This window comes from Candoia aspera, chromosome 15, assembly GCF_035149785.1.
Source record: "Candoia aspera isolate rCanAsp1 chromosome 15, rCanAsp1.hap2, whole genome shotgun sequence".
Lineage (NCBI taxonomy): Eukaryota > Metazoa > Chordata > Lepidosauria > Squamata > Boidae > Candoia > Candoia aspera.
This window is the reverse complement of record NC_086167.1, coordinates 5412948-5438180: the sequence shown is the minus strand read 5'-3', so window position 1 is coordinate 5438180 and position 25233 is coordinate 5412948. Positions and strand designations below refer to the sequence as shown.

General features: G+C 47.3%; 2 protein-coding genes across 2 annotated transcripts in view; both read left to right on the top strand.

Moving 5' to 3' along the window:
* The window catches only part of TBC1D10A (TBC1 domain family member 10A), a 470628-nt gene extending 460455 nt beyond the window's left edge, over positions 1–10173 (top strand). Inside the window, exon 10 of the transcript XR_010068738.1 lies at positions 10162–10173. The gene's annotated coding sequence lies outside the window, so the exon portion shown is untranslated. The remainder of the gene's footprint in view (positions 1–10161) is intronic.
* CABP7 (calcium binding protein 7) overlaps positions 9651–25233 on the top strand; it is a 53020-nt gene continuing 37437 nt past the window's right edge. Inside the window, exon 1 of the mRNA XM_063315395.1 lies at positions 9651–9843. Within this exon, the coding sequence (XP_063171465.1) occupies positions 9732–9843 (112 nt within the window). The 5' untranslated portion in view covers positions 9651–9731. The remainder of the gene's footprint in view (positions 9844–25233) is intronic.

Below are 25233 nucleotides of genomic sequence, written 5' to 3'. Positions count from 1 at the left end.
TCCCTCCCTCCCTTCCTTCCTTCCTTCCTTCCTTCCTTCCTTCCTTCTTTTCTTTCTTCTTTTCTTTCTTTTGAAACTCTTAGAATCCCTTCAGGCCCATGTTTGCTAAAAACTGGTGGCCCCTGTTCCTAACACCCTGAGCAGGAGGAGCAGGACGAGAGCAAGATTTTGGCGGGACGCAGGGACAAGACACACTCCCCAACCGGAAGGGCGGTTCTGCAGGGAAGGGGCTGCCCTGGGGTGGCAGCACAGCCGCTTTCAGTGGAGCTGCTTAGCCAGAGGCTCTCTCTCAGGAATGCTGAACTGGTGGGTTTCTGCTCTGGGCCAGAGGTTGGACTGGATGATCTCTAAGCCTCTCTTCCACTTGTTAGATGCAACGATTCTACCTTGCAGGCCTTCAGATAGGCATATCACAGTCAAAATGCACTTTATGGCACTCTGTCCCTCCAAAGAACTTAAATGCTGCCTGTAGCTGCCAAAAGGCACCAAATCCTGGTTTAGTACAGTCTGCGCACTCAGGCAGGGGAGCTGATGTAACATGATCTATGACTTAACACAGGGCTCCAGCTGGAAGTCAGAATCCTTACACACACCTTACACACCACTTCGTGTGTGATTTTAGAGGGTTGCAAAACACTTGGCTTCATGTGCAGAATCAGCCATGGTTGTTTTTATTAAAGAACCATGCTTAGAAAAAGGCAAACTTAGAAGAAGGAAGACATTCCATCTTGGTCATTCATTCTGCCATTGCAGGTAGTCCTCATTTAGCACCTGCCTCGTTTAGCGACCGTTTGCAGTGATGTCAGTGATGAAAAAGTAACTTTACGGCCAATCCTCACATTTACGACCATTGCAGGTCTGTAAAGCAAAGGAAAGCTGAAGTCAGATCATAAGCACAGTCGCGGTTTCACTTAGCGACTAATTTGCTTAACGACTGAGTTGCCGGTCCCAGTTGTGGTAGCTAAATGAGGACTACCTGTAAATACCTTATGAAGCATTTAAAGGTAACTGTAAACATTTATCTTGCATTTACTATTTCACACTTCAAGCAAAATCTAACGTTTTCTCTTTTGCCCCCTTTTCTAACATTGACACAGAAGCTCTCAAATTCATTAGCAGTGCTATTTCTTAATCAATTCTCCACTCCACCCCTCAGATCATTGAGTTAGCTTGTTTCCTTTTGCAACCAGCACAAGCTTCTGACGCAGGAACCACTATTTAACTTGGGTCTGTCCAAAAGTGCACACCAAACTGGGGTTTTCTGGGTCCCCACCCAGGTGTGTTCATGCCACTTGTCAGTTTCCAGTAAAAGACCACTGTCATCTGTCAGTGTGGCACCTGGGCCACTTAGGATAAACAAGATTCCTACCTGAGTTCCCACAGGTTAAAAAGAATCCCTTGATACCCTGCTTGCTTTTAATTGGCAATCTTCTGGGTGCCGTATTCAGGGGGAGATTTTCGGCTTCAAAACTTTGTTAGCTTGCAAAATGTCACCCTAAAAGAGGTAAGATGGGCAGCATTCAGACACACCTGCCTGGTAGCCGTTTGTTAATATAATCCTACAGATATTTTTGTAAAGCTTCAGTGCCTGGCTGGGGTGTGCAAAGCATGCTTAACTGGATCAGGGGAAGACCTCACATCTGTGTTTGCATCTGGTGCCAAGCTTGGTTGGTTAGTGTCAACCTCGGTTCATTGGTGGCCTGGACAATTCCAGCCTGAATAGTCAGTTAGTTAATTTATTTATTTATCGCATTTCTACACCGGCCATCATGACAAATGACTCTGGGCGGTTAATGACCTGGGGTGTTATGCAAATCCAAAATAAATGGATTCATATGGAGATGGACACTTGGAGAGAAGGTGGTTTACCTTGTGCCATAATCTATGAGAAATTTTTCAGAAAATGATGTATTGTTGGTACATGACACCAGAGACATGAACAAAAGTGGTATTTCAACCCAGTGCTGGAAATGTGAAAAACACAAGGGGACATTTTATTATGCAGGGTGGACTTGTGGGAAGGCTAAGAAATTTTGGATACAAACTCATACACTGATGCAAAGGATGTTAAAGATTCATATTGCGAAGAAACCAGAACTATTTTTATTGGGATTAATGGAGAATGAATTAGAAAAACTCATGGTAGACTGATTTTGTGTTTGGTAACTGCAGCAAGATTATTGTGTGCACAACGATGGAAGAATTAACGAAATCCCCACAGTGGAGGAATGGACTGTGAAAATGTCAGAATTCGCAGAGATGGCAAAAATTGACCTGTTTGGTCAGAGAACAAATAACTATTTTTTTTTTTGAAAGACTGGAAACCTTCTATGGACTTTTTGCTGAAGGAAGAAAAAAATGACGTGATGATTTATGGGTTTGAAGAGTAAGAAAGATGTAGATTAAATGAGGGACTGAAGGAAACTACAATTTACTATAAAATTATAAATACAGTATCTGTTTAAAAGAAGGTTGGGAGTTGCATTTCTTAATTTTAGGGGTTTTTTTCTTCTCTTTTTCATTTCTCACACTTTTTCCTTTTTGTTTCTTTCTTTCCTTCCCTGTTTCCTTTTGATCTGATTTTTACTCTTCGAAATTTTTTTAATAAATATAAATAAAAAACCCAGAAAAATGGATTCATAGAGCAATCAGGTGAAGGTGTTGTGTGATGCTGCTCCCTTTGGCCTTGTTTCGGTAGAGCAGGTGGCAGCTTCTTTGGCAGACTTTGAAAAAGCTGAATGGCAACTGATCTGGTTAATACTTGGATGGGAGACCACTAGGAGATCCCCAGGGTTGTAGGTTATGTTGCAAAGTCAAAAGAGACTTAGAAGATATGGGAAGAAAGCAGGAACAAACAACTTTTGTATTACTGCCAAAAAACCCTGTATAAACATGTCCATTACCTTGCCAGCAGTGAAGCTAGAGCAGTGTTTCTCAACCTCGGCCGTTTTAAGATGTGTGGACGCTGGCTGGGGAATTCTGGGAGTTGAAGTCCACCCATCTTAAAACGGCCAAGGTTGAGAAACACTGAGCTAGACAAATGCAACATTTCTTTCAGTAGATTTAGACTAATAGCCCATTTTAGGCAAACTGCAGAATTAAAATGGATTAGAAAGTTTATTGTACTTTATCTTTGAACACTTTGAGTTAGTAGAGATGTCAGGGGGTGAATGAAAATCTTGGTTGCACCCCCCACACCTCTCAAGATTGTCCAGAAGTTGTAATTTTAAATACAGTAGTAAAGGGAAATTATTAGGTATGCAGTGAACAAACATATTGACCATATTTAGGTCATTAATTCAATTTTAACTCAGAGAATATATATGTTAAGTCTAGTTTTTGTCCTGGTCTAACCTATTTCTTATGTAGGCCCAAGCTACAGGGACATCCAGGAGGGTTACAAAAGTCAAGATGGTGACCCAACTGTACAGTCAAATCCCCGCAGCATACGAAAAAAGGAACAGGACTTCGGTCACACAGTCATGGATGCCATCTTGTTTTGTGCCCCACTTTTCCCGTGGACACCCTTGGTAAAGACTATTGCACGTAGCATGGTAGTAAATTTTATTTGTATAGCATCTATGCCATAACAAACCAGGCTGCAAAACTAAATTCAAATAATGAAAATAAACAAAATAAGACAAGACAAGACACAAACCAAGGTTCACCTGACATCTTGTTGACAAGCATCAATGCAAACAAATTTCTCCCTGGAAACAGCTGCAAACCAGGGAAATCTCCCTGTAGTCCTAAAAATATTCTCTTTATTAGCAAAACAACATTTTAACCATCTGACCAATTCATTTCATTCTGCAGGAAATGACAGAATTTTTTCCCCGGCCTTTGCATGCAGTTTTTGTCTGATGTGCTGAGTCTGGTAGCTGAACTTCAGTCTTCTGATGTTGTGTGAACATAGCATTTACAGTCGCATTTACTGATGGATTCCTGCACTGGGCAGGGGTTGGACTAGATGATCTCTAGATTCCCTTTGAACCTTTCGATCTTGCTAAATGTTTGTAAATGACATACAGGAAGTTGGGAGGTGCCATTTTCCAAAGGTGGGAGGGGTTATCCATTAACCTCATCAGAGGATGGATCTGTTCAAAAGCTGGAGGAGCGAGAAGGGAAAAGTAAGGGGGGGTCATTAAAGGATAACTGCAGGCTGATATTATCACAGCGAAGAGCCGAAAATGAATTTTGCTGTCCTCAATGATGCAGCAAAAGGCGTCCTTGGATTATCACATTTCCACCATCAAGGCAGGCTGGTGTGTTTCCAATCCAGGCTTAACCAGGTTGGTTAATATCAGTGTTTTTCAACCTTGGCAACCTTAAGGTGGGTGGACTTCAACTCCCAGAATTCCCAGAATGGCTGGCTGGGGAATTCTGGGAGTTGAAGTCCACCCATCTTAAAGTTGCCAAGGTTGAAAAACACTGATTAATATGGACCCACATTTTTAGATTAACAAGGGCACTTCTGCAGGTCCAGCATCATCTTTATTTTCTCTCAGGCCCTTTAATGCCACGGCTGCACCTTTGTGCTTTCTATCAGTTCTGCTTTACTCTTAGTTGTCTGATGTTTTCACTGTAACTTGTAACCTGCCCAAAGCCGTTAACAGAGAGGAGGGCACATCAATATTCTAAAAACCATTTAAATGTAAATGAAACCCACTCAAATTTAGGTTTCTGGCTTGCTTCCACCCATTACTTTTTGGAGTGCAGCGCTTGGCATCCATTCAAAGGCCAAAGGTAGCCTTTGTTCAAAAAATAAAATGTGGAATTGCGAAAAGTAAGCAGCTCACACTGCAAGGAATTTTAATTGGGGATCTCGCAGGGACTCTGGTTTCAGAAATGCCAGGAAACCGGGTCAGCTCTGGGACTGTATGTTTCGAGCTTTAAGTGTGTGTAAAGCTATGTAGTTGTTCAGGCCAACGGGATGGAACCAATTCTTCCCTCTGATACTACGCTGGCCACATGAAGGATGCCACAAGGAAGCTAATTATCAAGTCATCAAGCAGTTAGTCCTCAGTCTTACAGGTAGTCCTGGCTTAACGACCACAATTGGGACTGGAATTTTGGTTGCTAAGCAAAGCGGTCATTAAGTGAATCCAACCCAATTTTATGACCTTTTTGCAGCGGTCGTTAAGCAAATCACTTTGGTCATTAAGCAGGCCATATGATTGTTAAGCGAATCACATGGTTCCCCATTGAGTTTGCTTGTTGGAAGCTGGATGGGACGCTTGAAAATGGCAATCGCATGACCGTGGGACACTGCAACAGTCATAAATGCAAACTGGTTGCCAAGTGCCCGAATTGTGATCAGATGACCGCAGGGGATGCTGCGACAGTCGTAAGCGTGAGGACTGGTCACAAGTTGTTTTTTTCAGCCCTGACGTAAATTCAAACTGTCACTAAACAAATGGTTGTTAAGCGAGGACTACCTGTATGCCTCCTGAGTCAGCACCAGCCACTTCCTCTCAGGAATATTAACTGGGAAAGCTGAGCTACAGGCAGAAATGGGAATGCCAGACAACTGGGACCTCAACCTGGGTCCTAACCCTGTTAAAGATGGTGTCTTCACAGGAGAAACTGGACCAAGCCTGAACTTGACCAGGGGATCTAGCAGGGACATCGATAGGGGAGGTCAAAAAAGTCAAGGTGGCAGCTGTGAGCATATGATCAAAGCTGCCATATTGACTTTTTTGACCTCCCCCTGCAGGCCCCCCAGATTCTGGTGCTCTAAGAAGATGGGTCCAGCCAAGGAGTCTCTGTGCATGGCGGACGAGCTGGGCATTCCCTAAGTTCGTAGCCCTATAAGCAGCCAAGGGGTGGAGTGGAGATTAGAATTAACCATGGTTTAGGAATCAACCAAGGTTGTAAGGGAGTTTGAACCCCAGAGAGTACAAGAAGGCACTCCGAGTTTGCAAGAAGACACCTCCCCCCTGGATTGGAAAGGTGGGTGGAGAGGTCAAAGTTTGGACTCACCTGAGGAGCCGCCCTCTTTGTAAGGATGGCTGCTCAGGAGTAGGTGAGCAGGGGTTTTTTTTAGATTTTTTTATCCCACTGTTATTATTTTTATAAATAAGTCAAGGCGGCAAACATACCTAATACTCCTTCCTCCTCCTATTTTCCCCACAACAGCAACCTTGTGAGGTGGGCTGGGCTGGGCGAGTTATTTATTTATTTGTTTGTTTGTTTATTTAAAGTTTGGCTCAAGAGTGACGCTTTTCCTAGAAAGATGTTCACAGGCCTTGCGAGAAAAGGGTGCAAAAGCAGGAACCATTTTTTGCAGGAGAGGCACGCTTTGGCGAATTGCAAGGCAGGCATTGGATCAGGCCCTTAGTCATGAGCAAGTGTTCTGACCCGTGAAGCCTGAAAGGAGAACAGCTCTGTTGGGTGAGATTCTGCAGGACAAAATAGAGATTCATCAAATGGAAGGGTCTACAGAGATCCTCTAGTCCACTCCCCACCCAGTGCAGGAATCCCCTATTGTAACATACAAAAGCTTCCAGATCAAAACAGGCTAATCATGCTTTGCCCTGAATCCCATTTGCACAACAAGGCATAACTGAGCCTGGATTGTCACTGGCCTGGATTCAGAATGTTTCAACTGACAGCACAACTATTCCAAGCTTCCCACTTGAACCACAGTTCCCTAGCATCTAGCATCCTAAAGTTCCTGGTTTGAACAAACAGGCATTCCTTGATGTGCCCAGAGATGTTGCTGAAGACCCCAAGGGCCATTGGAGCCCAGATCCAATCAGGCACCCAGCCAGGGAAAAAGAAAGATTAATTTCCAGTAATGTCTTCATAAGCAATTTGCCTTTTCTCAAAAAATCAATTTTCATTCATCGCATGGAGGAGTCGGCTTTCACGAAGGGATCCTGCCAATTGACTGGCCTGACAGCTCTGGCATCTTCATCAGTCCAAGGACCCACCTTCCTGCCCTCTTGCCCAGGCCTCGGTCTCATCCCTGGCAAACGGCCCCTCCTTTTAAGTGCATTGCTATTAATCAATGGCAGACGGAGAAAGAAGTTGAGCAAAAGAAATAGTGCTGACAGGCAGCTGGGAATCATTGGGAAAAAAGGGGGGCACTCAGTTTCCTCCTCCCCCATCCCCCCCCCCCAGCCATTTTCTTCTCTTTCTCTTTTTCCTCTTTTTCTGCAGAGAATTTCTGATTTCCATTGTGCTGAGGATGGGGAAAGCCCAGCTGCCCTGAAGTCCAAAGTGTTCTTTTTTGGTGTCTTTTTCATGTTCAGAATTGGCATGCCCGATGTGGTGCCAGCTTCCAACTGGGCAATCCAAAATGATGGAGGCACAGGTTCCTACTCTGCACCTGGAAGGGATCCCACATGATTGATAGTGTCTGTCTGGCCTGCGTTTCCCTCCCAAATCATTTCTCCCTTTCCCAGTTATTTCCAGCACTTGGAATATCAAAGCAAATAGTTGTTGGTGCTTCGGACTTCCAGTCAGTCTGTTCTCATGTCCTCTCGGCTTTCAGCCTTCTGTCCTGCCCAACATTTTACAGCAGCCTTTCTCAACCTTTTGACCCTGGAGGAACTCTTGAAATATATTTCAGGCTTTGAGGAACCCCTGCACATTCAGGCTCAAAGATAGGCCAGAAGTTTCAAAATTATTCTATTTGTTCCATGGGTAGGCCTGGATATATTCACTAACAGTGTTCTTAAACTGAAAATAAAGAATGAAATGTACTTCTTTCATGTGAAGTTGCCTAAATTTGAAACAATTTTTTAAATAAATCGTGATCTCCCAGGGAACTCCTAGTGACCTCTCGGAGAACCTGAGGGTGCCACAGAACCCTGGTTGAGAAGCCCTGGTTTACAGGGTGCATTCAATCCTCAAGCAAATGCTTGTAGGATCTTGCCTGGAGGTTGTGGGTTTTGAACAATTCTCAACAAAGAATATTTAATGCTTGCATGTATGGTCTTTTTCAAGCCAATTTTTTTTTTTTTTTTTGCTCTCCCAGGTGTTTGAAGATCTATTCCAGTGTTTCTCAACCCTGGCGACTTGAAGATGGGTGGACTTCCACTCCCAGAACTCCCCAGCTGGGGAATTCTGGGAGTTGAAGTCCACCTATCTCCAGGTGGCCAAGGTTGAGAAACACTGATTTAGTGATTGGCACTGCAGCAACGGCCTTTTCAAATAGGCCACCCAACTTGAGGATGAGAAATTGAAGACATCGTTTCTGCACCTCGGGAATCTAGCCTAATCCCAGCATCAGATGCACTTGTCTGACAAAGGGTCTGGGAAGGATTATTTTATGACGCCATCCCTCTGGAGACTGCATAGGAAGCCAGGAACATCAAGAAGGACCAGCAAACCATGAAAAACCGGACTTCTGGACCGACCTTTTAGCCCCTGCCCCCTCAAATAAATGCTAGGACGCCTCCTTTCACGCACGCACAAAGTCCCATCACAGTGAGTCAGAATTGGTCGGGTTGCACAGACCGGGGTGTGTGCAAACATGCAAGAGCCTTCAGGGCTTTTCCGAGGCCCTGAAAGAAAAGCCAGGTGTGAGGGATCTGCTTTGAAGCTATGCCTGCCATCCGTAGAGATTCCTGCTGCCTTTCAATCTGCACTGCGTGATGGGGAGGGGGCAGGTGGGAGACAACACCGCCTCCCCCTGCACTGGAAGTCCAGGGGGGCGACTGCAAGGCTCGAAGTCAAAGTGTGCCATCTGAACTGCTAAGGTGTCCCCCACCCCCAGAGGGAGCAAAATTGGAGCAGAGGGCCAGCCGGTGCACCTCCTTCCTCTGCATGTGATATTTTCTCTCCCCCCCCGCACAACTGATTTAGATGTTCTGCCACACAGACACTCACTTGCTTGGCAGCGGAAGGAGGAGTGTGTGTAACTGTACTGAGTCAGTCAGAGCAACCAGGCTAGCCAGGAAAAGGGAAGCTGGTGCTACAGAGCTGGGGGAAAAACAAAAAAAGGGGAACCCCCAGCCAGCAACTGCAAGGAGATCCGGGAAGGAATCGGGTGGGCTGCCTTCGGCGGCTGGAGAAACTTCTTCTGGGGTGGCCCGAACCCTTGGGGTCCCCCACCCCCCGGCTCGCTCGCCCGCCCGCCTGCCTACCTGCTGCTCCAGGCGCTCCCTTAAGAAGCTGGCCTAGAGCTACTCCAGATTTCGGCCGGGGTTGCGGACAGCCGAGGCCGGCGGAGGATTCGGCCGCGAAGGCTGCAGCCCGGCGGGGGCTGGCTGAAGCTTCGCGCGGGAGCCGCGGAGGAGCCCCCCGCGTCGGCCTGGGGCGCGCGGAGTTTTGCCCGAGTTGCCGTCCCCGGGCACCGGAGCCGGGCTGGGGGAGCCGACCGTCTCGGCGCGGGAGCCCGCGCGGCGATCGCTCGCTTCTCGCGCCGAGGCAGGGAGCGGCGAGGAAGCTTCCCGGCCGGCCACCTGGGCGGAGGTGATGAGCTCGCTCTCGGCCGCTGCTGCCACCCGGGGCCCTCGCCTTCGATGCCCCTTCGGCGCGGTGGGGGTCAGGCTCCGCGCGAGTTCGAGTTAGGACCCGCCGGTGCGTGGCGGGGAAGCGGTGGGGTCCGCCGCTAGCTTCCAGCCCGGGGCGGGCGAAGAGGAATCTTTGGGGGTCGGGAGAAGGCCCCCCCGCCCCCACCATCGCCCCTCGCTTGGGCTTTCCGGCTGCCTCCCGCGTGCCATCCCGGTCGCCCCCTATGACATTTGGAATTAAAGTTTGGGCTTCTGAAAGCAGCCAAGATGCCTTTCCATCCCGTAACGGCCGCCTTGATGTACCGGGGCATTTATACGATTCCCAACCTTCTGGCAGCGGAACCGAATCCGGTAGACATTCCTGAAGACGAGTTGGAAGGTAGGGGGGGCTGCGTGGAGGGGGGGCACCCAGCGTGAGGAAGGGGGTACATCTGGGGTCCTCGGTTATCCCCCGGGAAGGGGCACCAGCAGCTTCGGGGATGGGGCCCGGGTTGGTCCCGGGATTGCGGTGCAGGAGGGGAGCCCCTCCCCGCCTCCCCCGTGAAAGCGAAGTCGGTAAACAAGCTCGGAAAGTGGCGAGATGTTTTGACGTGTGCGAGTGTGTTGGTGCCTGTGGGTGCACGGCGTGAATGTCGCGGTAGAAGACGAAGGAGAGAGGTCGGGAAGAGGAAAGGAAGGAGGATGTGGGGCCGAAAAGGGCGGGTAAGGAGCTGTGTGTGTGTGCGTGTGTGTGTGTGCGTGTCTTGGCCTGGCCTGGCCTACCTGGCAGGGTTGTTAGGAGGAGAGAAGGCGAGGGGGAGGAGAGGCAGCGAGGAACCCAAAGGGGCACCTGGAGACCGGCTCCCAACGCCCTCCCTCTGGGCATAATTCAGCTCAGTGAACCTGGGGGGCAACGGTGGGGCGGTGTGCGGAAATCAGGCTGGAAACGACCGCAGGACCGGGAGAGAGAGCGCGCTTTTCCCCAGCCGCGGAAGACCGGCTGGAGACGTGCTTGGCGCTCCGGCTTGAGTGAGCCCAGCAGGAATCATTGCCGGGCGGGCGGGCGGGCGGGGGGGGGGGGAGAAAGGGAGCTTCCCGCCCCCCGTCCTCCCCCTCCATCCGCTGCTTTTGCAACAGCCTCTTCGGGAAGAGGCATTTCCTGCAGTCTGTGCGCGGAACAGGTAGCGGCGGGGGCGGCAGTCTCCTTCCAGCAGCTCTGGACTTGTGGGGGGGGGGTCCCCTGCCATATAAACACCCTCTGCGGTACCTCTCCCGGAGTTGCAACTTAGAAAGCCAGGCGCCCCCGTCTCCCTTCTTCTATGGCTTCCTTCTTCTCTCCCCCCTCCCAGCCCCCCAGCCCTGATGTCCCAGATCCTGACGCCCCAGTGGCGAAAGAACTCCCCGCTCCATCATCCGCGGGCGGCGATGGACCGCCTCCTTCAGCGTCGAGCGGCTGCAGCGGTGCGCCAACAGAAAAACAGAAATCTGGCCCTGGGTTGTGTGGGGGGCGGGGGGAGTCCTGCCGCTACCTCGGAAGGATGGGAGGGCATATTGGGAAGCGGGGAGAAGGCATCTCTCTGTTCGTCTCTCCCCACGCCCCGCGCCAGATTTTCCCGATGGCGTCTCTCGATTGGATTTTCCACGGGGTGCACGCGGAATTGCGGAGGGGGGGTGTCGAGCTGTCAATCTCTCTTTCTCCGCCTTGCCCGCCTCCCCCGCCCACCCCCCGCATGGATCGACCGTTGGCCAAAGTCATCCAGGAGTGTCTGTGTGTGTGTGTGTTTTAGAGCCAGCCTCGGCTAATGCGATTGGCAGCAGCTTGTTTTGGAAGGCGCGGGGGGGGGGGCGGTGTGCCCGACCGGGGCTCAACAGGTCCGCCTCGAAAGTGCTGGGCAGCATCGCAGGCTGCCCGGAGCGAGCCGCGGTGGGTCCCTCTGATCTTCGCATTGCAAAAAAAGGAGGTCGCCGGGATCGAAGCTGGGGGTTTCCCATGCCAGCCTCACGCCCTGCCACTGAACCAGACTCAGCCCGCTGAGCAGAGATCTTGTTTCTACCCGGGCAAGGCCAGGTCTGAACGGGGAGGCATCAAAAATGAGAACGCGGAGAGGCGGTGCTCGAAGGGGCTTGCGGGGCGCAAGGCGCCTTTCAAGGGCGCAAAGAGATCTTCCACTTCAGCAGGAAAGGTGCGGCTCCCTTCAGGAAAGAAACCGCCCCCTCGGCTTATTCCCCCTCGCCGGCTGGCAGACCTGCCCACCTCTTTTTTTTGCCCCGTCCCCGTGACCTTGCCTTATCCGTTTCAGACTAGGAGGCAGAGGGGCTTCAGTTATATTAAAATAGTGTTTTTCTCCCATATTCAGAAGCTATCCAGGTGTGTCAAAACTGTTTGGCTTTGAGCATGAATGAATGAATGAATCTGGGAAAGACTGGGGAAAATGTTAACCATCTGGTGCCCTCCCCAATGAACTGGACTTCAGCTCCCATCGTTCCCTGCCAACATATAGCTAGGGTTTTTCTTTCATCGCTGGCTGAGCTGGATTCTTTTCCGCTGCCACAAACTGGACCAGGAACCACCCGGATGGCAAAGGACATTGGTTCACATCTACCCAGGGGCCTCCATGGGCGCACCAGGCTTTGTATCTCCCAACCGTGGGGATGTGCTTACCCCATTCAAGAGCATGATTTCAAAGGGGCAGGAAAGGTTTCAATCTCCCGCATCCTCCTCAAATATTCCCCTCTCCAACCCCCAAAATCTGGGATGGTTTCCCACCGCAGGCTTGTTTTCAGTGTGACCTGGACAACCCACCAACAGAGGATTGTCTGTCTAAACTCACTGGTGTATTTTGAAAGGGTTCCCCTGACTGTCTCTGGGCAGCTGGGCCAAATAATCAGCACCTGCTTTGGAAGTAAAAGGTCCCCTTGGGCTCCTTGTAGATATTATCCAGTCGCTGAGCAATTCTGGGCAGAACCTTGTGGAGATGTAGAGGAGCTTTGCTGCCCTGCCTTATTTATTTATTTGCTTGTTTGTTTGTTTATTTGTATTTATATAGTCACCCATCTCACAGACAAGTGGCTCACAACAAAGCTAAAACAATATATACGAATTCACCCTTCACCCTGAATGAGTCTTCTGTCTTACTAATAAAACACCCCATCACTGGGATTGGTGGCATGTGGTACTTTCGATTCAGAAGACCTTGGCTGAGAAGGGGTGGTGGTGTCCCTGTTTCTCTTGGCCTCAACAGACAGTGTATGTCCCTTTAGCCCCTGATCAGCAGCAAGCCCCCGTCCTCAATGTCACTGCTGTCGTTAGGGCCCATCAAGTCAATCCTCAGTCCGTGTGGTTTTCCTGGCAACGTATTCTAGAAGTGGTTTGCTGTTGCCACCTTCTTCCGAGCTGAGAGGAAGTGCCTGGCCCAGGTTTACCCAGTCACCTTCTGTGCCTAAGGCAGAACTCACGGTCTCCTGGCTTTGAATCCAGCGCCTTAACCGCTAGACTAAACTGGCATAGGATAGGAAGGACAGGATGGGAGATTTGTGCCCTCTCTGCTCTCATGCCCTCAGATGCATCCTTTGAAATGTCCAAGGGAAGCACCACCATCCAGGAAAACATTCAGAGACGGCTTTTCAGAGACATCCTTGAGGCAGAAGTTAATTCTGCCCCCTGCCTTTGAAGCCCCCTGGCCGTGAAGAATTAGGACTGCTTCTGTTTGCCTGGCACATACACGAGACAGACGTACTGTATTGTCCATGTGAAATGGAAGGGCCAGGAGCTGTATGGAGAACCCAGGAACAGACGAGGCAGATGATGCTCAAAGACCATCTCTGCTCGGTTGCAGCATCACTCACTGCTGTTGATCCAGGCTGGGCTCCGGGATGGACGATGGAGGGGAACTCCGCACAGGCCTGTCCACAAGCAGCCTTGGGGATATAGACATGCTGCAGGCCCTCCTGTGTAGCCCACCTTTGCATCCAAATCCATGGTCTACCATCACCTCCTTGACTTGCCTTGCAGCTGCAGCTACGTAGCATAGGATCTTGATGCAGCCCTGTTGAACTGGCCGGTGGTGTGGCTGCACCTGGAAAGCTAGCTTAGATCCCATCGGAATAATCCTCGATCCAGTTTTGCCTGGCTTCATTTTTAAACTCTGAGCGTCAAGGCCTCTTCGCCATCTTTGGAAGAAAACGGATGGCCTTACAGGGTGGATCTCCACCTGCCCCCCTTGGTCTACAAAGCAGATGCTTTGGCCGCCCCGTGATGGTTTCTTTAGAGTAGCCACATCTTCTCACTCAACACAACCACTTCAAGGTGTGGGGACGGGAATCTTCAGCTTCTCTTCTGGAGGACTGGTTCATGCACACATCCCAACTGAGAATGCAGAGGGAGGAATAGAAGGAATTAATATTAATTATTAGTAGGTTTGCTATTGGCTTAGCCAGCCTTGAGGGGCCTCAGTGAGAGTCCCTTCTTCAACGTCCTTCACAACCCCTTTGCCTATCTTCTCCCCATCCAGAGGAGGAAAGCAGAAGGATGAGGAAGTGCGTGTTTCCTTTTTCTGACTGTGCTACCACTGAATTGTGAGCTCTTCTAGGCTGCACAGAAAGACAAAGAACGGTAGCTCTCTCAAGGGCTGCATTCACACAACATGCTTAACGTGATTACTGAATTAGACCCTTTTCTAGATTTGGGCAACAGCTAAGCAGATGGGTGAGTTCATACAATATGCTAACTCTTGAGAAGACAAAAACTTCTCAGGGTTCAAGCTAACCAAGCTTACTACGTTGTGGGAATGCAGCGGCTAAGTCTCTGACTGACCTGGGTTAAGGGTCATGCGAGGTCGACAAGGGGTATGAGGATGGCTGAGTTTCACACGGCTCACTGAACCCCAAACTAGTCAGCCACATTTTAGAACAGCCTATCATGGGAGCCCAGCTTGTAAGTTAGGGTTAGGGATTAGTGTCTTGTGTGAATCCAGAGAATGAGGGAATTGAGTAATCAGGGCAAGCATGGATAAGGGCATCTTGCGGATAGGTGCCTGATGTGGTCTCTGATGGCTACCTATTCTCCTTCCCTTACTCATAAGCTCCGTTTCACTGAGTGGGGGGCAAGCTCCATCTTAACCTGGCATTGAACCCACTTTCTGGGTTTATACAAGACACTAATGGATGAAATGAACAGGCTGGGTTTGTGCAACATACTCAGCCACACACTCGCAGAAACTAATCCACTGGGCTAGGTAACACTGGGCTTAATGTGTTGTGTGAATGTAGCCCCTTGGTCTTTCTGTGACCTGGGTCAGCAGTGGGGGAGGGGCATAGCCACTTTGCAGCACTCAGACTAAATACGTGGTAGGGACATCCTAGCCATCCAGTTAGAAATACTGTTCTTGCTCGTTTGTTCGATTTATATCCACCTTTCATTCAGGAGATCAAGGCATACACACAGCATTCCCTTCTGTTTCTACCCACAACGCTCCTGTGAGGTAGGATGGGCTAAGAGAGATGAACTGGCTCAGTCACCCAGTGAGCTTCTGTCGCTCACAGCAGACTTGAACCCGGCTCTTTCCAGTGCCAGTCCAACACCTTAACCGCTACACCACATTGCCTCTGCCTTCTTAAAGTGCTGTCAGAGTGAAGTCCAAAACTATTTAAATAAACATGACTGTTAAAACATAAATAAATGAAGGCTAGCTTTAAAAGGACTTCTATTTTGTTTTCTTTGCAATAGGAATTAGCTTGAGTAAGTGCTGCCGCTTCAGAAAAGGCAAATGCCGTTCCCATCCAAAATATACTCCGAATTCTGTTTACAGCCCTGTGCTGGTTTTATAATGAAAACCTCCTTCCTGTGACAGTGGAATGTTTTTGTTTGTTTGCCCTCAAATGCCAGTTATTTCAAGCAGCATCTTCCATGGTAGATGAAATAAAGGGCAATTTTGGGATGAGAATTGCTTAGAAACGGAATTGGGGGCTTTTTCTCAAAAATAACATCAGCCAGCTAAAACAGGTTGGTTTGTAGGCACAGCTCATTCAGTTCCGAATTGTTTTTCCCTCTTGACACCCAGCCCCATCCAAGACTCAGCCCCACCATTTTCCTAGCTTCTTCTCTGCGACCTGCACTGGCTGCTCCCCAGCTTAGACTGCATCTGCAACTTTTCTCATGCAAAGCTGACGTTTTATTATGGCCTGATGGCAGAATGATTCTAGTCCTCATGATTCTGCTGGGAAGGTTAATCAGCGGGAGCGGCTTTTTGAAGTGGGCCTGCCTTCTTCGCTGCTGCCACCTCTGCCTGCCCAACATGAGTCAGGATCTTTACCCACCCTGGGCTGGAGATGTTGGGAATCAAACTGGTCTCTTACAGCCCAAAGATTAATCGTCCCCTACCTCCTTCCTCAAGGCCCCTAGAAATTAAATAAGGAGGAATGCAATCATATGGGTAAATACAACCAGCATATTTCATTCCCTGGACTCAACGGGATAGATATTGACAGACTGTAGGTCAACATCTCAACATGCTTCTTGTCTATTGGCCACTAGGATGAACATGTGTTTAAATGAGAGGAGGATGGGAGGTCGTAACATCAGCAAACACAGCCACATGGAATAAAACCATGCGCAGAATGGAGGGGTTGGGCTGACGTCCTTTGGGAACAAGGACTTGGAATTCTGATTCCAAGCGTTTCCCTATTTTTTATCTGCAAGTTAAGGGCATAAACGGGTCTCTGGGGGCTTGCTGGAACTTCAGAAAGCGTTGCATTCCCTTGATCGTGCAACCTCTCTTCCATCTCGTTAAAAATATTCTGATTTTTCTAGCTGTGGCTTGGGTAGCACATGCAACCAGGTCAGACCCCTTCAGAGATAGTTCCCGACCACTGCTGCAGTTAACCATGCCCCGCTACAGCAGGAAGTTGTTTGTTTCAATCACAACTGCCTGACTGAAAAGTGGCAATCCGTACATTCACGCTTACGAGCCAGACAATATTTTGGATGATTGCAGCGTTGCTCTATTTCCTTCAGTTTTGCAGTCCACGTACTCAGAAAAACCCTGCAGATTTTTTCCTGGACTCAGGACGAATGGCACCATTTCAGATTTCAGCTCCTGGCTGTATTTGTTGCGAAAAGAAATGAAAAAAGAAAAGAAAAGAAAAGAAAAGAAAAGAAAAGAAAAGAAAAGAAAAGAAAAGGCAAAATTCAAGCCTAGCTGGAGAGAATTCTTTTGTACTTCCATATTCAGATTTGTTTTTAAAAAGCTCTGACAGTTGTTAAGCTTTACAGGGGGAAACTATTTGCAGGGAAAGGGGAGAGAAAATGAATTTGAGGCTTTAGCAAGCCACGAACAGCTTCTTATGGAATCGCATGGCCTGTAAGGGTGAATGCATGGCTTGTAAATGTTCAAGGGTTGAGGGCAAAAAGCACAAAAACACATGTGGTCAAGCCATGCGCATTGCCTGCTTGTTTAGGAGAGGTAAGAGCACTTTTTAAAGCCAACTGTTCCCCCAGCTATAACAGGAAGAGCAATGTAGTGCAAAGAAAAAGTACATTAAAATATTATCCAGTTCGTGTTTCAGCCTGCATCTGCAAACTGTGTGTTAAACCTGGTGATTGAAAGCCCTGGGACCGATGGTTGCAATCATGCAAACCCTTGCTTGGTTTTAAATTTGGGTCGTGGGCTTTGAGGGGGAAGGCAGCTCACCCAGGATTATGGTTATTATATTGTGCACAGCCGGAAAAAATGTGTTAATTGAATAACTAAGAGGAGAAGTCCTGCGACTGCAGCTGGAATGTCGTGTAAAAATGAACAGATAGTTGTTTTTTTAGCCAAAGAAAAGCAAACTTGAAAGGCAAAGAAGGTTGGGGTAGGGAGTGAGTTAAACCTTCTTCATTTTTGCTCTCCAATTATTATTTTACATGAAATTGCGGCCTCCGGCCTCTTCACAGGCTGGAATACAGAGACAAAGCATGAATTCTGAGCCACAGGACAGCAAACTGGCTTGATTTTGGCTGACCAACATTTATAGGTTGAACAATTGTTGCTCTGTTTCCCTGAGATGGGCTGTTAATACTTTGATGATTAATTTTCTTGCTTTCTGGTTGTCTTTGCATTCTATTGCTCAAATTATGGCATGTCTCCTAGAGTCGCGGTGGTGATTGAAGTGGCTTATAAATGGATTAAATTAATAAAATCAGAAATAAGCATGTGATGGGAGGAAGCATGATAAATAATGGAGTAATGGATGGGGAGAACTCGCTGTCTGATCTAGGAGGGGGTGTTATATCCGTACATGGGTTGAAGGCAGGGAATTAATGCTCATCTGCTTAAATGCCATCGTCTATTGTTCAATGCTATGGGAAAATTCCCTTGAATTTTTCAAAGTTTTCCCCTGTAAAAGATGTTTTTTAAAAAGAACTGTTCAGGGGGCTTGAGAATTTCTTCAGAATTTCTGTAGGTCATTTTTTGACTTTCCTTTATTATTAGAGATGACAAAGGAGTCGACGGTCAGGGTTCTGATTTTCTCTTATGCCACATTTCATTGCCTTGCAGCCTCCCTGACTACTCATACATCCCAGTTTGGGAAAAAGAATTTCCTTCTGATGTGTTTGTTTGGGACTGAATGCAAACATGGGAAGCCAGAGAGGCTGATGCCATGGTCTGTGGGAATGACCTCAGGAGACAGGAGAAAGAGTCGCAGCCTAGGCAACCATCATGCAAAAGGTATCTCATCCCACACAAGGAAAGAGGGTGTGGGAAGTGTCTCAGAAGGGACCCTCCCTAGTTTTCGGGAAAGTGAAAGTAAAGGAGGGGAGAGGTGCTTTCAGACTTGCCAGATTCTATTACTGTAACCTGACAATAAAGGTAGTGTTACTACTCATGATTTGGGTTTCTTGTCTGGACTTCCTCGAAGGGCTGACATCTGCAGGCTTTTAGGTGGGAATGGGGGAAGCCAGGGAGGCTGCAAACAGTTAGGTGGAAGTGGGGGAAGCCAGGGAGGCTGAGGCTGTTAGGAGGGAATGGGGACAGCCAGGGAGGCTGCAGGCTGCTGTCATAAATCTTTTTGTCCTACTTCAGCCTCCCTGGCTATTCATACTTTCCATGAAAAAAAAACCCCAGAAAGAGTTCCTTCCTGATAGGGCATTGCCTAGAAGCCAGGGAGGCTCTGCATTCCAGATTTTCCCACCCCTCTGCTGCCTCCCTCGCTGCCCCCCCACCACCACCACGTGAAGAAGCCGCTCGGAGGGAACGTGCTCCGGATCTCTTCCCTCGCGACCAAACAGAGGTGTGGGAAGCCAGGGACGCTGCCGCTGGCAAGAGGCCCAGGCCCTGCGAGGGAGGAGTGCATTTGCACCGGCCCTGCCTCAGACCCGTGCAAGGCGGGCAGAGGGGAGCGAACGTCTGCATTTTTGGAGCCAAATTGGAGAGCATTGGAAAAACAGGCCAGCCGCTGTTGGAACTACCTGGCGGGCTCCGTTTGCTTGGATTTTTCTCTGTAGCCTTAATTTTACTTTCAAGTTCCCCCCTCCCAGGGAGCCATAAACACAGAAAGGCAGGGCGTTTACCTCTCCTGTTGATCTCCTGCTTCTTTTAAGGCCTTCCAGGGAGAACTTGAGAGTCTGACAAATTCCAAGGACATTTCTGAACTGACCCATCTTGGATTGCCTTCCCAGGTGGGGCAGAGTTGCTGTTAGACTCAGTGATACCATCTGCCTCTGAATTATTTTAATATACCGTTTTTCTCCAACGCGGCCCTCCTGTCTTTATTTCTTTATCTGTGTTGAAGGAGCCAATATTTTAGTAGACAGCCATCTGCTTGGTAGGAGCTTGATCCCGAAAGGCAGGCATGAAAGGTCTGAAATTAAAAAAAGAAGAAAAGCCACAGCCATGCTCCAGCTGCCTGGCTCCTCCAAAAAGCAGGACAGCTGCCCCTGTTTATGGAGGTTTTATTTCGATTGCACAGCCCAAGACATTTGATGGGTTTTTCCTCCATTGTAATTTCTTTTCTTTGGGGATAAAATACGGAAGGCAAGCTGGAGGGCACAAATTAACTGACCAGCAGCATTTTGGTCTAGGGCTTCCGAACGTGGTAAATGCATTTTTATCTTCTCTTTTTGGAAGTGAAATATTGAAGCCCCAGCCTTGAGGTGCTGCCTGCTTTAAGCACACTATCGCATGTGCACCAAACGTGGTGCAATTTTTAATCCTTTCTTATCATGTGCCTTGGGATGTATGTCCAACGGCATCTTTTGGGAGGAAAATAGGATACAGGAGTATTCAGTATGTTGCCGCCTTGAGTTATACCTTTAAAAGGCAGGGCATTTATTTGTTTGTTTGTTTGTTTGTTTGTTTGTTTTTCAAATTTTGCCACCACCCATCTCCCTCAAAGAGAGGAACTCTGGGCATTAAAACAATAACCATAAATAACATTAAAATATAAATACAATTCCCAGATATAAATATAAATATAAAATCCAAGTGGCCAAATAATAATAATAATAATAATAATAATAATAATAATAATAATAATAATATAGAACAGAATAGAAACTTTACTGATTTAGTCATTTGACCATATCAAGAGTATAAAACCGATACATGTATACAAGTAAATACAAAGAAAACAGTAGGACATATTCATATTAAGTTGTCACCCCTACAGTTAACCTCAAACTGATCTAGACCGTCTGTCCCCTTCGAAATGGCCTTGGATATAAAGAGTGCGGTCCTACTAGTGATATGCAGGCTTGTTCCCTGCAAAAAGTAAGACAGTTTCTCCTGGATGCCCAGTATTTTTTGCTTTTTAAGTAAGAATCTAAGTGAGCAGTCCTTTCTGCAGAATGTAGCTTGCAATCAAATAGAATAGGTGAGTGCCTTCGACAGCTGAATAATGATAATACATCATCAAGCACACTGAAGTCAAGAAGAAAGTTAGTAGTGAATACATCAGACAAGTGGAGAAGGGGGTTTTGTTGTTTATTCGTTCAACTTCCGACTCTTCGTGACTTCATGGACCAGCCCACGCCAGAGCTTCCTGTCGGTCGTCAACACCCCCAGCTCTCCCAGGGACGAGTCCGTCACCTCTAGAATGTCATCCATCCATCTTGTCCTTGGTCGGCCCCTCTTCCTTTTGCCCTCCACTCTCCCCAGTATCAGCACCTTCTCCAGGGTGTCCTGTCTTCTCATTACGTGGCCAAAGTATTTCAGTTTGGCCTTTAATATCATTCCCTCAAGTGAGCCGTCTGGCTTTCTTTCCTGGAGGATGGACTGGTTTGATCTTCTTGCAGTCCAAGGAACTCTCAGAATTTTCCTCCAACACCACAGTTCAAAAGCATCGATCTTCCTTCGCTCAGCCTTCCTTATGGTCCAGCTCTCGCAGCCATGTGTTACTATGGGGAACTCCATTGCTTTAACTATGCGGACCTTTGTTGTCAGTGTGATGTCTCTGCTCTTAACTATTTGATCGAGATTGGTCATGGCTGCTTTTATCTAAAAAAAATGAAGTTTTGATTTGGGGTTCCAGTGATTAAGTTGCTCTGGCTTATAGAACTAATTTTCATAAGGCTTGGTTTAGAGGAAGAAATCAAGGTATTATGTATTATATTTGTATCCTTGCCAGAGAAGGTCAGAAGTCACCTTTTGTATTTCTTCCTCATTATCTCTGCACTTTTTTCTTTGTTTTTCCTTTTAGTCTTTTCTTCAATCTTTTCCATATTTTGTATTTTATCTGTATTCTCTCTCCCTTTTTTTTTTTTGGTTTTAAAGCTTTATTAATTTTTTTTTTCTAACATATACATAAAGACTACCAAGAATGAAATAAAGAATACTGCAAGAGAAAAGAAAACTAAAAAAGTGTGAAAATACAAAGGGGACTACTACATAGTAGCTTCCGACTTTCTACAAGAAAGATAATATCAATCTCTTACTCTAATTTAAACTAAAATAAACATTACAGGTAGTCCTTGCTTAATGACGACAATGGAGACCAGAATTTCGGTTGCTAAGCAAAGCGATCATCCAGCGAATCTGACTCAATTTTATTACCTTTTTTGTGGTGGTCGTTAAGTGAATCATGGCAGGTGTTAAGCAAACCACGTGGTCATTAAGCAAATCACATAGTCACCCGTTGATTTTGCTTGCCAGAAACCAGCTGGGAAGGTCAAAAATGGCAATCACGTGACCATGGGACACTGTGATGGTCATAAATGCAAACTGGTTGCCATAAGCCCAAATCTTGATCGCATGACTGTGGGGATGCTGCAACAGTCGTAAGTGTGAGGACTGGTCGTAAGTCTGTTTTTCCAGCACCGTTGTAAGTCCAAACCATCACTAAATGAGTGGTTGTTAAATGAGGACTACCTGTATTTCTACTTATTTCCATTCTCAGTATAACATTCTCCTCTAAAACAAACTTTCCCTCTTAAAGAATATATAGAAAACCTTTGCAGCATAATTTTTCACCTAATAAACAACTAATGAAGTATTATCCTTCTTCACTACAATTTTACTCCTCTCTACTTGCTAAAATAACAACAACAACAAAATAATAAGGCCTGTCTACATTTAATTAATATTATTTTTAAAAAACCAAAAGGGTCCATCAAAGCCCTTACAAAAACCATCCTGATAAACATATTTATGCAATTAACCAAAACATCTATATACTTAAACATTCCATCTTACAACCATTGCATATTTGAAGAATAACTGTCATGAGTACGGATGGTGAGCAGGAGGGGGCCCCTATCCAGGGGGAAAACACATGCGTAGTTTAGAGGCTTTGAACTGTCCTTCAAAGAAACTCAGAGCAGACCCGCCTTGACTTTTGGGGTTTATCTGTGTGGGTTTCCCACGCTCCTTCAGTCTGGTAGGATTTTTCTGTCTATTAAAGCAGTTATTAAACACTAGAGACAATCTCCTCGTCTCAGTGTGGTTTTTTGCTTAAGTCAGGACAATAACCTTATTAATATCCTTTTACCCAAAATAAAGTAATTATCCCTCGTGTGGCGCAGAGTGGCAGGCGGCAGCATTGCAACTGAAACTCTCCCCGTGACCCAGGTTCAATCCCAGCAGAAGCTGGATTCTCTCTGGGCAGCCGGCTCAGGCCGACTCAGCCTTCCCTCCTTCCGAGGTTGGTAAAATGAGGACCTGGCTTGCTGGGGAAGGCAATGGCAAACCACCCCACTCTACCGTCTGCCAAGAAAAAACCGCGAAAGCAGCATCCCCCCAAAGAGTCAGACATGACTCGGTGCTTGCACAGGAGACCTTTCACCTTTTTTCCACCTTCCCCAAAACAAGTATTTTGTCTGTATTCTCAATAAAGTTTTATTTAAAAAAGAAGAGTGAAGAAGATCTGAAAACCAAACTCAGTGGCGGAAATACCATCAAGGCGACGAACACCTGAGCAATTCCAGTCATGAGATACGCTGCTGGAATCGTGGACTGGAGCTGGCCTAGAAGCTCTGGATAGGAAGACCAGAAAAATAGCGACAATGAATCATGCCCTTCATCCCCTCAGGGACGTTGACAGACCCTATTTACCAAGGGGCGTAGAGGGGGGTGGAATTTCTTTCTTGAAGAAGGAAAAAGGAAAAAGGGCATTGGAAGACTATCTCAAGGACAATGAAGAAGATGCACTGAAGCTAGTACACCCTGAAGGCTTACTGAATGCCAAAGAGACCAAGCTGGCCTATAGGAAAGACCAAATGAAGAACAGAGAGGAGACATGGCAAGGCAAAGTATGATGTGCCCACTACATAAAAAGACTAGCAGGCAAAGCTGATAACAAGAAGTGGCAAGAGCTAAGGGCAGGAGAGCTGAAGGAAGAGACAGAGGGGCTGATTCTGGCTGAGAAGACCAAGCCTTAAGAACAAGCACATCTAAAGCCAGAATTGAGAAGACTGCAACAGACAGTAAATGCTGTCTCTGCAAAGAAGCTGAAGAGACAGTGGACCACCCAGTTAGCTGCTGCAAGGAGATCGCTCAGACTGACCACAAACAACGGCATGGCAAAGTCGCCACAATGGTGCATTGGAATATCGGCAAGAAATACCAGTTGCCTGCAAGCAAGAACTGGTGGGACCCCAAAATAGTAGAAAATGAAGATGCTAAAGTGCCCTGGGACTTTAGAATTCGAGCAGACAAGCATCTGCCACACAACACCCCAGACTTAACAACGGTTGATAAGAAAGACAAAAAGGTCTGGATAGTGGACGTTGCAATCCCTGGAGACAGCAGAAGAGAAGAGAAAGAACTGGGAAAAAAATCACAAAATATAAAAACCTGCAAATAGAAGTAGGACGACTGTGGCAAAAGAACGCAAAGGTAGCACCAACAGTAATAGGCGCCGTGGGTGCCATTCCAAAACATCTGGAGCACCACTGGAACACCATTGGCACTGACAAAATCACCATTGGTCAGTTGCAAAAGGCAGCTTTGCTTGGAACAGCTGACATCCTGCAACGATGCCTTTAATATTATTAAACCGCAACATCTGCCTATCCCAGGTTCTTGGGAAGGACTTGATAGGTGGACAAAAATGCCAAATCCAGTCTGAACATCTGGCTGACTGTGTGACCAACCATGTAATAATAATAATAATAATACATGTCACGACACGACACAAGATGACTTGACATGCCATACAGCTTGTGAATTCTATGTGACAGCAGCTGAGTTGAATTTGGGAGGTCTCATCTTTTCCCTCCACCCACACCCTTTCTTAAATAGGTTACTTGTCTTGCATCCATTCCATTTGTCCTTCGTGTGGATAATATCTCTTCTTTCAATTTGTCCCCGAGTATTTAGCCTGCTTGCACGCCCTGTTCAGTTAACACTCAATTAATGGCCACGCGTGGCCCACATTCTGCATTTTTCCCTGTTGCATCCTGCAGTCTGATAGTGGTAGTCCAACCCCAATGTGGCTTCCCATGTCATTGGTGGTAGAAGGGGAGTCTCAGGGTCTGGGAATGCCACATGGCAGATGTTTCAAAAAGAAGGGGATGGGATGGAGAGGGGGATGTAAAATGGCCACACGTACCATACCAAGCTATTTATTTTAGCCAGTTGTGCAAAGACAAACTAAATCAATGTACAAGAATGCTGGTGTGATGCAGCTTGGGAAGGTGATGGACTAGGAGGGGGGAGACCCTTATTCTAGCCCTCCCCCCAGGCATAGAAGCTCTTGCTTGACTTGGGGCCAGTCCCTCCCTCTCAGCCCCAGAGCCAATATGGGGTAGCAGGGAAGGTGCTAGACTAGGAGGGGGGAGACCCAGGTTCTAGTCCCCTCCCCCCAACCATGGAGACTCCAAAGGTGACTCCGGGCCAGCCATTCTCCCAGCCCAACCTATTGCACAAGGTTGTAATTGGGGGGGAACATTGGAGGAGGAAGTATTCCAGGAACGGTCCTTGAGCTCCTGAGTGATCTGGGATGTAAATCTAATAAATAACGAAGGGGTGCCCTGTAGGCTTTTGCCCATTTAACTCTCCTGGGCTGCCAGACAGAATTTAAGCTTTGAAACTGGGTGATTTTATTGCCTACAGTTACATCAAAAAAGACCAATCAATCTCAGCCTCAGTCAAGACATGGACCACCCAAGGCTGGTCAAGTTATCTTGCGGCAAACGCAACCGATGGGCTGGTTTCCTGCTGCTAAATATCCAAGAGAAAGCATTGAAATAAGTAATAAGCCATGATTTGACAAGTAGGTAGTGATATTTCTGGAGAAACCAGGCATCTTCATACAGAATGGGGCTCATCAGCTGGGTTGAGGACTGGAAGCGTCTTCTCTGGCATTTCCATCAGAA